This window comes from Chelonus insularis, unplaced genomic scaffold (assembly GCF_013357705.1).
Source record: "Chelonus insularis isolate UGA/USDA-ARS -01 unplaced genomic scaffold, ASM1335770v1 contig_324_pilon, whole genome shotgun sequence".
Taxonomy (NCBI): Eukaryota; Metazoa; Arthropoda; class Insecta; order Hymenoptera; family Braconidae; genus Chelonus; species Chelonus insularis.
The window spans coordinates 307,190-323,226 of NW_023276494.1; the positions used below are offsets into that span (position 1 = coordinate 307,190).

The 16,037-nt window shown below is 30.3% G+C and overlaps 2 protein-coding genes across 4 annotated transcripts in view; one reads left to right on the forward strand and one right to left on the reverse strand.

Moving 5' to 3' along the window:
* LOC118065906 (uncharacterized) overlaps positions 1–16,037 on the reverse strand; it is a 122,545-nt gene that overhangs the window by 12,409 nt on the left and 94,099 nt on the right. The window contains exon 1 of one of the 3 annotated variants that reach the window (XM_035081514.1): positions 345–1,153. The exons of 1 other annotated variant lie outside the window; for it this stretch is intronic. In XM_035081514.1, the coding sequence (XP_034937405.1) occupies positions 345–377 (33 nt within the window). In that variant the 5' untranslated portion in view covers positions 378–1,153. Of the gene's footprint in view, positions 1–344; positions 1,154–16,037 lie in introns of those variants that run through there. One more of the 3 variants, XM_035081516.1, reaches the window with a different exon arrangement.
* On the forward strand, positions 2,896–3,759 carry LOC118065912 (proteoglycan 4-like). Its single transcript, XM_035081527.1, has 3 exons — positions 2,896–3,054; positions 3,128–3,220; positions 3,340–3,759. The coding sequence occupies exons 1-3, from the start codon at positions 3,004–3,006 to the stop codon at positions 3,553–3,555; spliced, it is 360 nt and encodes a 119-aa protein (XP_034937418.1). The 5' UTR covers positions 2,896–3,003; the 3' UTR covers positions 3,556–3,759.

Consider the following 16,037-nt stretch of genomic DNA (forward strand, 5'->3'; position numbering starts at 1 on the left):
AATTATTCATTTTTGCAGTATTTTATTCTATTGAAAATTAACCGAGAGAGAAAAATAATTATCTCGATAAAAAAGGATGCTTATTTTATCATCAAGCAAAAACTAGACTTTACTTAGATGACAATACTTTATTAAATATCTCTAATGAAAGATTGTTTATACCAGCATTTTTTTATCTTCATCAACTAATTTAAGAAATATTTTTCCAAATGATAAATTAATATTAATTGAATATTTGCGACCAATTATTTATGCCAATTAGAAATAGAATTAGAGTAAAATTAAGAATCTTTTCAATTTTGATTATTAAAATTTTATGTTCTAAGTAAAAAATAAAGAATGACCTTATTTTGATCTCTAATAAGCCTTTTATGCATCTATAATTAAATATTTGCTGCTTAAAATAAATCAATGTCAAATTTGTGTTTCTAATGGCATTCATACCACGTTTTTCCTTTCCTACAATACACTTCTAATAAAACTCTTTATTCCACAGCATCATGATCATATTATTTTTCAAGGTTCTTTACACTGTACCAATACATTCATCAACACTTTGAACTTGGTTAAATCTTTTTCTTCTCACTATTTTAATAATCATCAACTAATCAATATTATTTATAACAACTTGATTATTTATATTGCTTGAAAGTATTTATCTCAACACCACGAGGATAAAATCCCGCCTTTTTACATTTTTTCCCACTCAAAACAAGTGTGGGTTTACTTTTAAAATCTTTCCCACTGATATTCAATCTCCATTGAATTCTTAAAAGGTATCCATTTCTATTCATAAAATTGTAAAAAAATATTTCCAATATCCAGCAAGTTTATGCAATAATTTTGAAGTCAAAACCACTACACTTAGTGTTATATACAATTGAAGAAAAATTTCTGAATGGATCCACCACTGTTGCCAGATTGTCTTCACTTGATTTCGAGTCTACACGAATGCGAACTCGTTGTTCTTTATATATACAGGTCTGCGACCAGTTGGTCCAGGTATATCGACCTCGCAATTCACCTCAAGACACGCAGACAAAAAAAAACCAGTGGAAATATATCATATTGAATAAATGACATTCTTTGATAGATGATACTCTTGACAGTTATGAACATCCAACAAATATTGATAAACAATAATAATAGTAATAATATCTGCACGACAATTTGCAAAATATAGTTAAATTTTGGAATATTTTCAGACAGACAATATAATATTTGTGCGAGATCAATTTGGTTGTAGTAGAAACTCTGAGTTCTCCCACTCTCTGAGGAATGTGAAGGATCCCTCCACCTTTTAGCTCTTGTTCTTAAACCTACCTTTTCTGGTATTAAGAGGAGCCACTCGTTGATGCCAGCTGACGACAAAACAGGAAAGATCTAGATAATCTATTGGAAAATCATTTCAAGCTTTCCAATGGATGATAAGTCTTGTAGGAAAGTCGATAGTGGTTTCTTTTTGATCATTAATCGATTTATTTAAAAATTAGAAAGGCATATTAAACATTGGATGGTTCATTTTTTTTTTTATTGCATAATTGTATAAATTGGAAAATACATTTAATATTAAAAAAAAAGGTGTAATTTATTTACACCAAATGTAATACTACTGAAATATATAATGAACTAATAATGAATACAGATTTATTCATTGCTGACGAGTATACAAACCAATAACGAACGCAGTTTAATTTTTCCTTCTTCAACCCTTTCAAACCTGATGTCTGGTGCACCTAACAATTGATTTGGTAATCAAACTTTCGATAATTGTGCGCGCAATTTCAATTTACCAGCTAATGTAAACAATTCTAAATTCACACGGATTTAATGAAGATTGTAGAGCGCACTATTTACACACGTATATGTATGTAATTTATTTGTAAATTTATGCTTTTCATAGGTTTTAATCTGATCTATATTCCATACCTCTTTGAACAGAAAAGTAAAATTCATAAAAGCTAAAGGATTTGTACAAGAGAATGTCAGAGACATCTGGTTCCGACTCTTAAAGGTTTTACTTCAACTTTTGATTGTTTGGAAGGAGAGGAAAAGTCTTTCTTCTATTTTTCATTTATTTGTTTTCACATTTTTACAGATGTGTCAAGTGCAGCATGAAATCTATTATTTTTTCACAACATTTTACAAAATATTTTTTTTACTGAAAATACTTCCTCTCAACAAATGAATTTATTTAATAAGCTAAAAGCTCTTTGTACCTAATGATTTTTTATATTCTATAATAAAAAAATTAAATTTTTTTTTACATTCATTCTTCAGAATATGTTTCAATAAAAGAAGTATTATTTTCTTCAAATTAAATTTTGTAATTGGGATTCGTCCTAATTTTTAATTACTCTAATTAAGTCTCTCTAAGAAGACAGTTATTTTTTGTTAACGTTTCTATTTAGACCTAAAAAATTCTAAATATTTTCAACAGTTACATTGTTAAGATAAAAAAAAAGTTCACTAAAATTGAAGTCGTTTATTGTTGAAATAAACAATAATCAAAGAAAATAAGCTGTAACATCGTGACTATTCTACACTATTATTCATCTATATCATGCTGACATTAATGTTCTTAGGCTTTTGTTTCATGACTCAGAGATATTGTTTTACTTATCTTTTTCAAGCATAGCAGTTGTATTTTTGCAACGGATTGCTTTTGTCTCTTGATGTTTTTTTTTATTTAGTCATTAGAGAAATGATAAGCTCAATATTTTACTGTGAATTTCAATTTTTTGTGCTGAACATTTGATGTAACAGAAACTTGGGAATTCTTTCCAGGAAGCTCACACTCCAACTACACTTCCCTGCCATTTGTCACTCCCACTCAGGTGGACTCAGGAAAAACCCATCCCTTCTTCTGTATATTCTACTTCAAAAATTTGCAGTGCGATATCAATTAAAGGAGTCCGCAGCAATAAATAGACGACCAATAAGTGTTTAAATATTAGTTTTCAAGAATTTTCTTCTTATTCAAAGCAACAGTTGCATTTGGAGATGCATTTCCGAGTTTTTGTGGTGATGTTTGCGATTTGTGGATCCCTACAGGTAACTAAGCTTATCTAAAAATTAATTGGAAGTTTTTATTAAATGAATAATTGCAATTTTTGTTATTCCATAGATAAATGCAAAACCATTAGATGACAGAGGGGTAATAGAAAAGCTACTTGCGATCGCTGAAGACACATTAAATCTTTCAGAACGTTTAGAAAAAGTGAGTCATCAGTCTTATCAACAAAATGAAAAAAGATTTACTGTTAGATAAAAAATTTTTGAGTGCATTTCAAATAAGTTTATTTTTTACTAATTTCATAATAATATTGTACTTTCCAGCTACTGGAAAATTGTGAAAATAAACACCAACCAACTACCACTGTTAAACCAGTCACTTCACCACCAACTACTCCTCGACATCCGTCACCAACAGCGACACATCCATGGTCGACTACACAGGAAGATTCAACAACACATCGATGGACAACTCCTCGATACCCAGAAACAACTCCACGGACAAGCGCTTGGTCGACATCGAAAATGCCGGACAAATAAACTAAACGTGAAGATGATAATTAAAATATATTTATATTTACATGAAAATTACCAGAAATTAAATTTATTATTTGCTTAAAGTAATACATTTTATCTATAAACTATTCCGGTTTTTTAAATCATTTAGATAACATTCGATATTTCTATAATAATAATAAGAACAACTTATCATGTTTTAAATAATAAAATATTAGATAAAATCAAGTGTTATTCTCAGCTGAGTTCTTAACAAACATTAATACTTGAATGATTGTTCGTTTCTTAGTCTATCTATCAGAATGTTCTGATAGATCACATTATAATATTATATAATTGTACGACAAAAGAAATTTTTAAAGTAATTATAAAAAAAAAAAAATATTTATGACAAAGTTTAAAAGAGTTTCTCTGCAGTTATTATTCTGAACAATGTCTTGATAAATAAATCATTCGCATAATTTTTTATCTATGATAATGAAGAAACCAAAATAAAGATAGATGAGATGAAGATGAAAAAGAAGAAAGCAAGGGAGTCTTCACAAGAAATTATGATGAAATGCAGGCATAATTTGGTGTAGCTGAAAAGATCTTTCATAGGGAAAATGTAAGGGAAGGGAATAAGATTGCCAGGGAAACGATTTTTATTCGCTTACATCGTATTCGCGCGTAAAATAACGGGCTTGGGTGTGCAAATGGAACTGAGGGACTTCATTGAAGGTATTTTGTCCTGTTTCTTCCATTCAATACCTCGTTCGTCCACTTATTGTAAGTATAAAATAAAATGAAAAGAAAAATACCCTCTTTGTACTGTACTTTCTAATTATTTCTTACTTTAACTCACTTTCTGCATCAAATCATTTAAATGTATTAATTCAAGAAATGTAATAATTGTCTCGAGTAAAAGTATTATTAACAAATGTTTTAAAAAACTCATTATTTTCATTAAAATAAATTTCTCCCAATATTTAAAACAATTTCATTTAATTCTAACAATGATCACTTAATCAGTCAATCATTATATATTTATTAAATACTAGCACTTGTAGTGATTTATTAACAATTAATGTTAATTTAAATCTTAAAAAAAAATAATAATAATACATTTTTTATAAAAAAGACTTGTAATGTTTCTTAATTAAAAAATTTCTGATGGCCATGTTTGTACTCGAAGCGACAGGCTACCATTTATTGGAGTAACAATTACACCCTTTTTTCTGTGTCTACGATTGACCATCAGCCATAGACATCAAGATGGTGGGGGAACATTGCTGAACAGAGGTCTTTTTCTTCAACAAGCATCGCTATTAAAGGAGTTATACTATATATAACTGAGACTAGATCTAACTAGATGCTTTTTGTAGCTTTTAATTGTCCTGTTATAATAAATTTGACTAAATTTGAAGACAATAAATTATTTTCAAGTATTTCTTAACAAATTATATTGTTAAACAATTATTTAATTGTTAATAAATGAGTTAATGATAATTATTTCAAAAGGAAATATCACAAAAAATAATTGAAAATAATCTCTTGATTTCTAGGACAATTTTAAAGTCAATGAGAGGCGAGAAATACGTCAGATCAGAATTAAATGGCGACAGACAGGAGAAGCAAAGTGTCAGCTCTCTATAGGGGACCGTCGAATCGAATCTCTCGTATCGAATAGAGCTCATTCACGTGAGGATAATGGAGAGAAGGGACGCGAACGAGTGGAGAAGTGTTGAAGCAAACCCGTACTTTTCCAGACGTTGTGAGTGTGCATCCCCTTCACTATGTGCTTTGGTAGTGTAGTGTGCGTTCGCCAAAAAAATATACGTGAGGGAAAGGGAGCATAGCGACGCCTGGGTTTCGCGGCTTTTTCGACGCTTTTCACACTTCCCATTGAGACCATTCGCGGCTTTTTTGTGGTCTCACTGAATTCCCTGGTCCTGTAATTCCATTGCCACAAAATTGAGGCGGGATCTTTTATATGGTCGTCCACACAAAAAATGTAGTAGGGCTTCTATTTCATTTTTCAATTTAATATCACAACAAAAAAGTATTGAAGAAAATTTTTAATATATTTCTTTTTGTCGTATTTCCTGAAGCTCTTGTGAACAAAAATCAACCACAAATACCAACGACGATTTGTTTTTTTCTTCTACAAAAATATCCTTCTCCTCCTCCTGTTTAGGTAAGTTGATTGATTAAATTTAATTTTTTTTATAGAAAAAGATTGCTTTGTTTTGTAATTGAGTTTATCGATAAAAAATCCCTGGAGTATGATTGTTTCGTCAAAGTTATGTCTGTGGAAAAATAGATATTGCTGTCGTACCAGTAAATTTTTTTGCATGCACAGCAATAATCAAGACTCTTTCAAGATTTGATCTCCGATCTGTTGTGACAACGAAATTTTAACTTCGTATAGGAAAATAAACGGAATGAATATGGATAAAGGGGAGGATGTAGCAATAAAAGAATTCAAAGTTGGAACATGAAATTCGACTCTGGTAGGTTTGGGTACAGATATAACAGAGGGTTGAAAATAGCGCCATGTGGACTGCGGTTCTATTGCATTTGCCTCCTTCCAATCTACTTTGGTCCCTGTAGCACACGAATTTTAAATCGGAAGTGACGTTATAATGGAAGTAGCATTAGTGGTTTTACCACGTGAATTGGGATGAGAATTAACCGGGAAAACGTCGACGCCTCGGGAAATTGCTGCGTGAGTATATAATTAGCATCGGGAGCTAGTTTATTTTCAAAACAAAAGTCTAAATTGTGGTTCCAAAAATAATGTAATCAACGAATTATCTTACCTTCATCTATCAAAAAATAATTAGAACTTTCATTTTAAAAATTCAAAGTGTTTCTGAATGAGTTAATTTGAGTGAAGTTATAACAAATACGAATAATAATTATTAATAGATTTATAATTCAAACTTGCATAAAGGTTTATTGTAGTTTTTAAAAATCATTGTGATGCTATTTCGTATTTTTTTTTTTTTTGCAATATTTAATGAGGTTTTCGCGAGACCGTGGGACAGGACCCACCCTGCGCTACATAGCGCCCTCATATCCAAGGGGCTAAAAGGGCGTCACGAAAGAGCACTTGAACGGTATTCAAGTGAATGTGTCCACAAAAGAAACAACAATTTCGTCGTGTCTGAAACGTTTGACGACCCCTCGTGGACTAAATTTTTCCTTAGTCTGTTACAATAATCTAAAGTACTCAACAGGGGGCATCATACTTTTATTTATTGCAGTGAACACTTGTATAGAAGACCTACTGTCGTTACATTTGGCCACTTGAAAACCGTTTGAAGAACATTGACAACAGCGGAAATTAAAAATCCTTCCCTTACTATTGTGACTGTCGAACGATTTATCATTTAACTACACTGCAACACTAGATTTAAAATATCTATGAAGCCGTACATTATAGAATTATTTTTTTAATTAAATTTCTCGTTTCCTTTCTTTCTTGATACTGCAATATGCCTAGTGATTATTCGATTTATTATTTGCAAATGAAGAAAATATTACTTAAGTACTGAGATCACTATAAAATATTTTTTTGATTATACCAAAAAAATGTTCAGATAAAAATTAATTTGAAAAATAATTTAATGAACTTGAAGCAATTATTTTTATTTAAGGATTTTTTTTATCATTGCACTGATTCACAAAAGTCTTTCCAGTATATGTAAATGTTAATTAAATATATATATTTAACAGTGAATCCTCACTTATATCAATACACTTGAATGACTTTGCTCATTAAATTTCCTTAATAAGTCTTTCTATGCCGAAAACTCGTTAAATAATTTCGTGACGATTCAATTAGAAAGCCAATCTGTTCATTTTCATATGACTAAAGTAGTTTATAATGCTTATTATTACAACTTTCAACGAACAATAGAAGTTATGTTAATCTGCAAACTAGAGTGCAGAGAGGATAATTGCATAGCCATGAATTTAGTCGCGACACGTTGTTGAATGCACGCAAAAGTATAGATATATATGTGTTATGTGTGTGTGATGATGCACATATACCTGATGAATGTATTGAAGTGACAGTGAGGTACTCATCAAACGTCAGTCTGGTTGTCACGCCTGCAAGGCGAACTAATGAAAGAGGAGCGTCCGTCACGGCTTGTCAAGTCGACTCCAAACGAGATCGAGAGCACTTTCTATCCTTGAAGCCTTCATTGACTTGCTCTTCAATCATAGTTTCTATTTAATCCTCTAATAAGGGCTTTACTCCTTGGATTAATAGGACTATTTCTTTCAACAGCTCCACATGACACATCCGTTTGAAAAATATTTTTCATCGTCAATTCTTTTCCCATCCTAGAATCTCTTCCACAAGAATACCTATTTCGATCTTAACGAGTAAACTTGATCGTCTTTTTATCATTAAAAATTTTTTTTCAACGAATTAGTTTAAATTGAATTTTACTCAATATTTACTTCAGTCTTAATAAAAAAAAATTAGATGTATTATTAAATTCAATTGTGAGTAAGAATTTTTACTGTTTTTTTTTGCTACTACATTTTACGGTGAATTGACTAGTAAAAATGACTATAAAATTGTCTCTGTGCACTCACTATTGATTCTTATAATTGAATTAATGACATTATTTACTGCTTTCGATTTTCTTCTACCAGAATAATACATCCTTGTCATTGTTAAAAAAAATATTCAGAAACCAAAGTAAACAGAATGTAATTGAAGTTGACTTTTTCAATTATTATAAATTGGTTCACTTCAAAAAATTGAATACACATTTGCAATTTTTTTTACATACTTTTCAAAGTACTCAAAAAAAAAATGATTTCTGTCATTTACATTCAAACATTTTTAATGATTAATCACGCCTTGACAATTAACTATTCCAGATGAATGATTTTGCGTTGTGACATCCCAATAACATGACGCAAAGTTGGCTATAACCCTCATTCATATGTATTCGTTACTCACTTCAGTATTTGCCCCCCTCTCTTTCTCTCTCTCTTTTGCAGCTCTCGACCACATCGTCACGGCCGGATGATTATGCGGTATCGCGTCCAATTATTCGTCAATCAAACCTGCCCAGCGGAAAGCTCGAATGTCGCTGACATCATGACGAAGTATCGAAGAAAGAACGATGATAATGTGCATGGATCGTGATACGAACATGCCAATAAGAATTGCAATGATATACGCAATTTGAAATGTGATACAATTGCAGCTAAATTTTTTTTTTACTTTTACTCTCTGGTTTATTATGTATATACATACGGTGTGTAATTGATGCAGACTCGGTGGATGAATTTTGTGAGAGAAAAAAAAGAGAAATAAATGATTTTAGTGGAGTTTATGATTACTTTAAACGATGGGAATGTTGTTGTGATATTAAAAATGCTGTTTGACAGTAAATTAAGAAGAAAATGGATTATTATTGGAAATAGAATTGGTTGAGTAAAAAAAATTGTTCAACGTCTGTAAATTAATTTAACTTTGATTTTGTTCTACAAAAGGAAGACTAATCTTTGCTCTTATCTATGAGAGTTGTTCTTTAGATTAAATTAAAGTTAGAGTTTAATTACATGTCTGCTCAAAAAGAAGGATTGAGTAAAAATTACCTTTCAGGATAGTAACATTTACCGTACAAAATGATAAATTTTTAGTTTTGCTTCATAAAAATTCTTCTCTTATTGGAGAAATTTTACCCTAATTGCTCTAAACGGTTAATTTTTCCTCCATCGTTTTTTCCATGTACTATATTTTTAACTATAAAAAATAAATTAATTAAAGATAGTAATATAATAAAAATAGTATGTAGTTAATACTATCACTCATTCGTTGAAACTCAAATTTTATTCTAAATATACGTCCTCATAAAATGCTAGTCCTTCAGGATATAAAATAAACATAAGTAAACATACGTAAAATTAAAAGTACGAATTTATTTTTAGAGTTCCAATAATTATAAAATTGATTGGAAGAAAATAAAAATTTATTCAAACATTTAGAGCTTTGATTTTTACTTTGAAAGGATTTAAAAAATAATTCATATCTTGAATAAATAAAACATTTTGTTATCTTAAAAAAAATGTATTTTTTATTCTTTATCACATTCAGTAGCTCTCAAAATTCTTTCATGAAAGAAATGTTTGTTTCCGATGTTATCAACATGGAAATAAGAGAAAACTTATGATAACTTTGATTTCAACACCAGCAAATAGTTGGATCAAATTTTATCGGTGTTACGAGCAACTCGTTATCTCCTGGGCGATTCCGCAGAGTCAACTAGTTCTCTCAAGTTTAGACGTAGGGAATGTAAGGGAAAAAAAAATACAAGTATTATAAATGTAGCGGAAATCGATATTGGCATGCCACAAAAGACTGCTGTCGAATTGCAAAAGGGACGTCATGTTTGATTACAGTTCCCATGCCTATTTCGCACCCTGATTCGGATATCTATCGAACGCAAGTAGTAACGTAATACGTTTCAGCTCTCTTGTATTTACACAACGTACGTCACGACTACAGATCTGGTCCCAATAGACCCCGCAAGAGATTTTCGTAATACTTGGTATAGCCTAAGGCTACAATTACATCCCTTACCCTTGAGCTCTCTTTTTTTCACGATTCCTTAGTGATGATCGGACCTTAGATTATTCTTTTCCGACATCTACTCAATATTCACGTCAACGTCCAGCGTCAAAATCTCTTGAGAAACGTGGAATTTTAATCTTGCAGGCTAAAATAGTCCAAGTGATCTCCAACGTTTAGAATAAATGAATAAAGTATTCTGAATTATTTTAAGAGATTGTTTTGAGATGATCAAGAATATAAATTTATTGGATAAGAATTAGAAGGATTTACATTTTTCTTACGGTTGTTTCCAGTATATCTGATATGTTGGCTGTTAAAAAATGTCGTGATGGACATGAATGTATGATAGGGTTCAAGTTTCTGAGAAAAACACATTTAAATTGATAATAATTTTTTTACAAAATATTCATTCGATGGGAAAAAACATTTTTGACTCTGATCATTTTTATTCTATTCAAAGCACTTTGAACACAACATTGAAATAACATTCAATACGAAAATTTTCGCTGTTATAATAAATGAAAATCATTTTTATACACTTCATTGAAAATATTTTTTTGTTCATCTATACGGCTATGTTAAAACAACACATGTTAAAAAATTGAGATTTGCAGTATAAATCAAACAAAATAATGGAGTATTAATATCAAAGTGTCTCGAATTTGTTTAGGTAAATTATTCGATAAACGTTTCTAAAAGTGATAGAGATTAAATACGAGCGGCTTTTCCAAAGGACTAAGGAGGATGAGGATTTAAAAGTTTGAAGTATATATATATATATATATAAAGTGTTTGGCAAAAAGCCCGCAATCTTAGAAACGTTACTTTGATCGTCTCTTCGTAGACCTGCAAGTACTTTGGGTCACGCAAGTACTCTTCATCATCTCGGCTTCAAGGTCCGATTTACGTTTTATACAGAAAAGAAAAGCTTCTAAAAATGCTACAACTATTCGTTTGAACGCTTTCTTCTATCTCTCTTACACTTCTTATCGCACCTCCACCTCCTCCCCCTATTCCTCGCCTTTTTATAACATAGACGTACATATATAAAATTTTGCTTTGAAAAAATTCGTGGCGCGAATTTCCGCAAGGCTCGCTGGACTAAGGGATTAAACATTAAAGGACGTACGTCGACGCTTTGACGTTCTTTACAATTTTCTTTTTCACGTTCTCGCGAGAAGTAGTCGCCTTTTTTTCCGAATATATATATATATATATACGAGAATTTTTTTTTTTCATTTCTTCACTCTTCTGTTCATTTTCACCACTACATTTTCAACCTCGTGCAAACCGATTACATTTCTTTTCGTTTCTATACATTTCTTATAACTATTTCGCCTTGCCAAATGCTTGTGAGTAGTCTTCTTTAGAAACCAAGAAATACCCACTTATACCTGGCTCTTTTAACTCGAAGACGAATGAGCAGACGCTTTTCTCTGCTACATAAACTTATCTTGGACGTTTTTTATTTCGATTAAAAACACATTTTTCATCGGCTTTGACACAAGTGAAACATTCAATTTTGTTGAAGTGTTTTACGAACTTGTATAAATAAATTTAATCAATCATTTTTTTATACTTCAATCTAATGAATTTATTTTTATCATCATTTTTTTATTATACAGAAAAAACTAAAGCTGATCAAAAAATCTAAGGCATTTATTATTAATGGAACTTTTTTATTTTTTTTTTTAATTAATAAATCAATTATTTATTCAACAGTCGAGTAATTTATTATTAATTAATTTTTCTGGTTTTAAATAAATTTATTTGATGATAAGTGAAGTGGGTTTTTATGTTAAAAGAAGTTCATTGATCGTAAATGGTGGCTAAAAGAATTTTTTTACGTCTTTAAAAAAAATTAGTTCTACTCTATATATTTTGATAAATATAATTGCACTAGGATACTGATAATTGAAGAAATAAATTACCTTGAATTACCTTTAAGTTAAGAAAGATTAAATATTCTTTTATTTCTCCAACTCTCGACTATCCTTTCTACCTTAATTCCATGGAAATAAATAGAAATTTCTTTCATTTATAACATCAATGTATTCTATGTAAAAAGTGCAATATAAATACATATATAAAGTGAGGCAATTAAATGTGATGAAAGTTTACAGATGAACGAGTAAAGTGCTAAGAAAAATCAGTATCTTTGATTTCTTTCTTTCATCTAAAAAATCTTCTCTCAACTCAAGACTCCATTCATCTTACACAGAAGTGGAAATGAGCTTGTTTTTCTTTTACTCAACGGTTTTTTTAAGGTCTGCAGGATCGAAGAGATGAATTCAGAGAAACGAAAAAGCGAAGGGGAAAAACAATGGTGGAGGTAATGACTCGATAGTAGGATACCCGTACGCTAATTATTTCTGCTTACAACAAAAAAAAATGAACAAAAATGACAGACGCACACATGCACGAAACGTCTCTACTGTGGTTGCTACGAATCCAATGGGTTATTGAAACGGAAAATGCGTAGTGCAGAGTCTACTATCAGACGACCACTCGACGGATCGACGTGAAATGATCAGAAGGGAAATTCCTGGGAATCCTGAATAATCCTCCTCTCGACAAAAAAACATTGCCAGATCGTAGAGAATAATTTGGAGAATCGGAAAAAAGTCTGACGAAGTAAATTGTTAAGTGTTTATGTCTGAATATTTTTTTATAAGGGTTGTCATTATTACCCACGTGGAAATAACATATAGGGTACGTAATTACTGACAGAGAATTTAACTCTAAATGCAATTAGAATGAAAGCAAATCGTTGCATATTCATGCTCTTTTTTTCATTACTATATTATCACTTCTTTGATCAAACATACAAAACAAAATGTATGAAAAATATTTTTTATTAAAAAAAAAAGATTCAGTGCAACAGCATGAAACTGGTTTTATCCTTAAATCGTCCTTAATCTTCTATTTAAAACAAAAATTTTTTTTGCCAAATATTTGCGAATTATGGTATATTATATTTTTCAGCATCAAATCTCATATTCTGTATTTTATACATTTTTTTTAGTAAAGAAAGAACTAATTGTTGAATTTGATATTTTAAATCTAAAAGCATCTTTTAAAAGTTGTATTCCTATCCCCCATGAATGATTGTTTACAAACCAAGATTTATCATTTCCAGTATTTGAATTTAATATTAAAAAAATATTTTTAATACTCTTTTACATTCATTGTTTTGCGCAAAATTAAAACAAATGAAATAAACAGTAGGAATTATGATCCCTTTGTAATCCAGTGTTATACTTTGAGCATGGATAAAAACTTCTGTTTATTAAATTTAATAATTTTTTTGCGAAGCTAAAGTTTTTCAAGCATTATTTTCACTGAAATAATTTCATTTAAATATTTAGAATAAAGAGAAGAAATAGAATTTAATATACAGATACACATTTCGCAATAAGTAATCAATTTTTGTAATTCCATAACACTTCTCCCCACTTGTAAGCCACTACAGCATCTCGTTAATTACAGTTTGCAGCACCGTTTGGTATGGACAGTGAAGAGGACTGGGGTATGAATAGTTTCGCGAGTGGAATCCGCTTGTTGAGGGTTTGAGGATACACAGAACATTCAAGGCAAGGGGTTTGTAATTCTATCTGGATCCGATCGATCTTCCATCATCGTCTTCGTCGCCAATCACGACCATTGGATTGTCATCATTGAAACATCCCCTTCAACAGCAGCACCAACGTATGTTGCCCCCTGCTATTTTATGTCTCGTAAATTACACGCCAATTGCTGTGACTCGTGATCAACTGATAAACATTGAGAATCAACAATCTAATTCCCATAAATTGCATCTGGTCTCGTTGATATTTAGTTATAATTAACTTCTTTGTTTATGATGGGTGCAATTATAATACAGTTTAATTAAATGTAATTATTAATATCATCAATAATTATAGAACCATTGATAAGAAAGTGATGAAGTATTGAAGAAAAAAAATTTAGTAAAAATTACCATGGACAACATGATAGTTTTTTTACTCAACTTTCCTCGTGGTGTAAATAAAATTTACGATGCAATGGAAGTAAATTTTTTTCTTTCATTTTGTAAAAATATTTTGTCTTGCAAAATAAATTTAGTACTATCTGTACAAGGTACTCTGGTTCACTTTAAATTTGCAGAGTAATAAATTTTTACTCATTCCTCCTCTCTGTGATCAAAATAAAAATATCGCTTTTATATTTTATTCTTAACAAATAAAAATTCATTAGAGTAATTTTTTTTCACTACATGCAATTATGCTGGAAATAATGTTGAGTAAAAATTATATTTATAATTGGGTGGGTTATCCAAGATATGTAGTATAAATTACACCACTCTTTCTCTGTTTTCAAAAAGGCATAGTAATTACTATTAATATATTGAAAGGAGATAATGGTTTACATCAATAAAGTATTATATTAAATAGTTATACTTAATTATTTAGCTAAAATAATTATAAATATAAATCTAAAATTTATACAGTTATTAATTATTAATTGTGGTAATTAATTAAAAAATACTCTTTTAGATTTCGCTTTGTACAAAACTATCCACTGTTAAATAAATAGATGAAAAATTAAATTGATACATTATTCTACAAATTAACAAAATAATTAATAGTGGCTATAAAATAAAATACTTCATTAATACTAATACTTTTTTTCAGGATAGAGGAATGATCTTTTATCTCAAATGGTGGTATTTTTACTACATATCCTAGATTACCCATTTATGACGGTAATTTGTCCTCAATAGTTTTTAAAAGTAAAAATAATTAAAGTTGGAGGAGTAAATTCGTTTTACATCGAATAAATCTAAAGCTGTGATGTAATATAAAAAATAAATTCTGATTGTTGTATCTTAATTGTTGAAATAGAATCTAATTAAAATGTTTTAATAAATAAATATAATTAATAAAGTTTATAGCTTAATCTAGTGAGCACACGAAATATCAACTAAACACAAAAATCGATCGTTTAACTTGGCGCAATTTCGCTTCTTTCGTGTTTAGGCTGTTTGCACGTTTCCAACCCCTGACGTTAACCTTCTCCACGAGGCCCAACGTCTCGGGGTTGTGTAAAAGAGCGCCACTGGCCGCTTTATACCGCGACGGGTGTTGCCATGACACCATGAAGGCGCACTCCGAGTCCTCTTACTCTTTTCACCCCTTGGAAATCCACCGGAGCTCAATGTCGTAGCTTGTTCGACACCCTGAATCACGTGATACTCTGAGAAATTACGTCCCTGCATTATCCATAACGAAAACTTCCTCTATCACTCTTTCCTTCTATTCCATTTTTTTTCTTTTTTTATATATATTTTTTGCATTCCAATGAACGCATTCGCGACAGCGATGAATCACGGTGGGGTAAAAAACGCTTTTACTCTTATGATTTTATTTTTTTCCGCGTGCTTTGGCATCCATCCGAGAGACTACAGGCTTTTATCCTTCGACAAAACACGAACGTTCAATGTCCAAGAGTCAAATCGACTCTTCCGAGCTTTTATTACCGCATAATGAAATGGGTTGTTGAGCAATTCCGCTAAAGAAGCAATAAAAATAAAGGTTAATGTTATAGAAACAAAATAAAAATGTCAACTGAAGTACATAGAATAATGATAGGGTGAGAAATTCATAAAATTCAACAACCAGGGTATCTTCAAAGGACTTAATGTTTTGTCACACTGATTTTTTTAATCTTAATTGATGGAGCGATGAAATTTATTCTACAAGATAATTTTTATTAATTTTATTTTCATCAATTAATCATTATAACATCCCCTATTATTTTTTTGTAATAAATAAAAATATTTTTTTAAATTATCGTCAGACAAATAATTTTGTTTCATATAAAATAGTGAAATTTATGATCTCCAAGTACGAGAGAAATTTAAATTTCAGATAAAAATTTC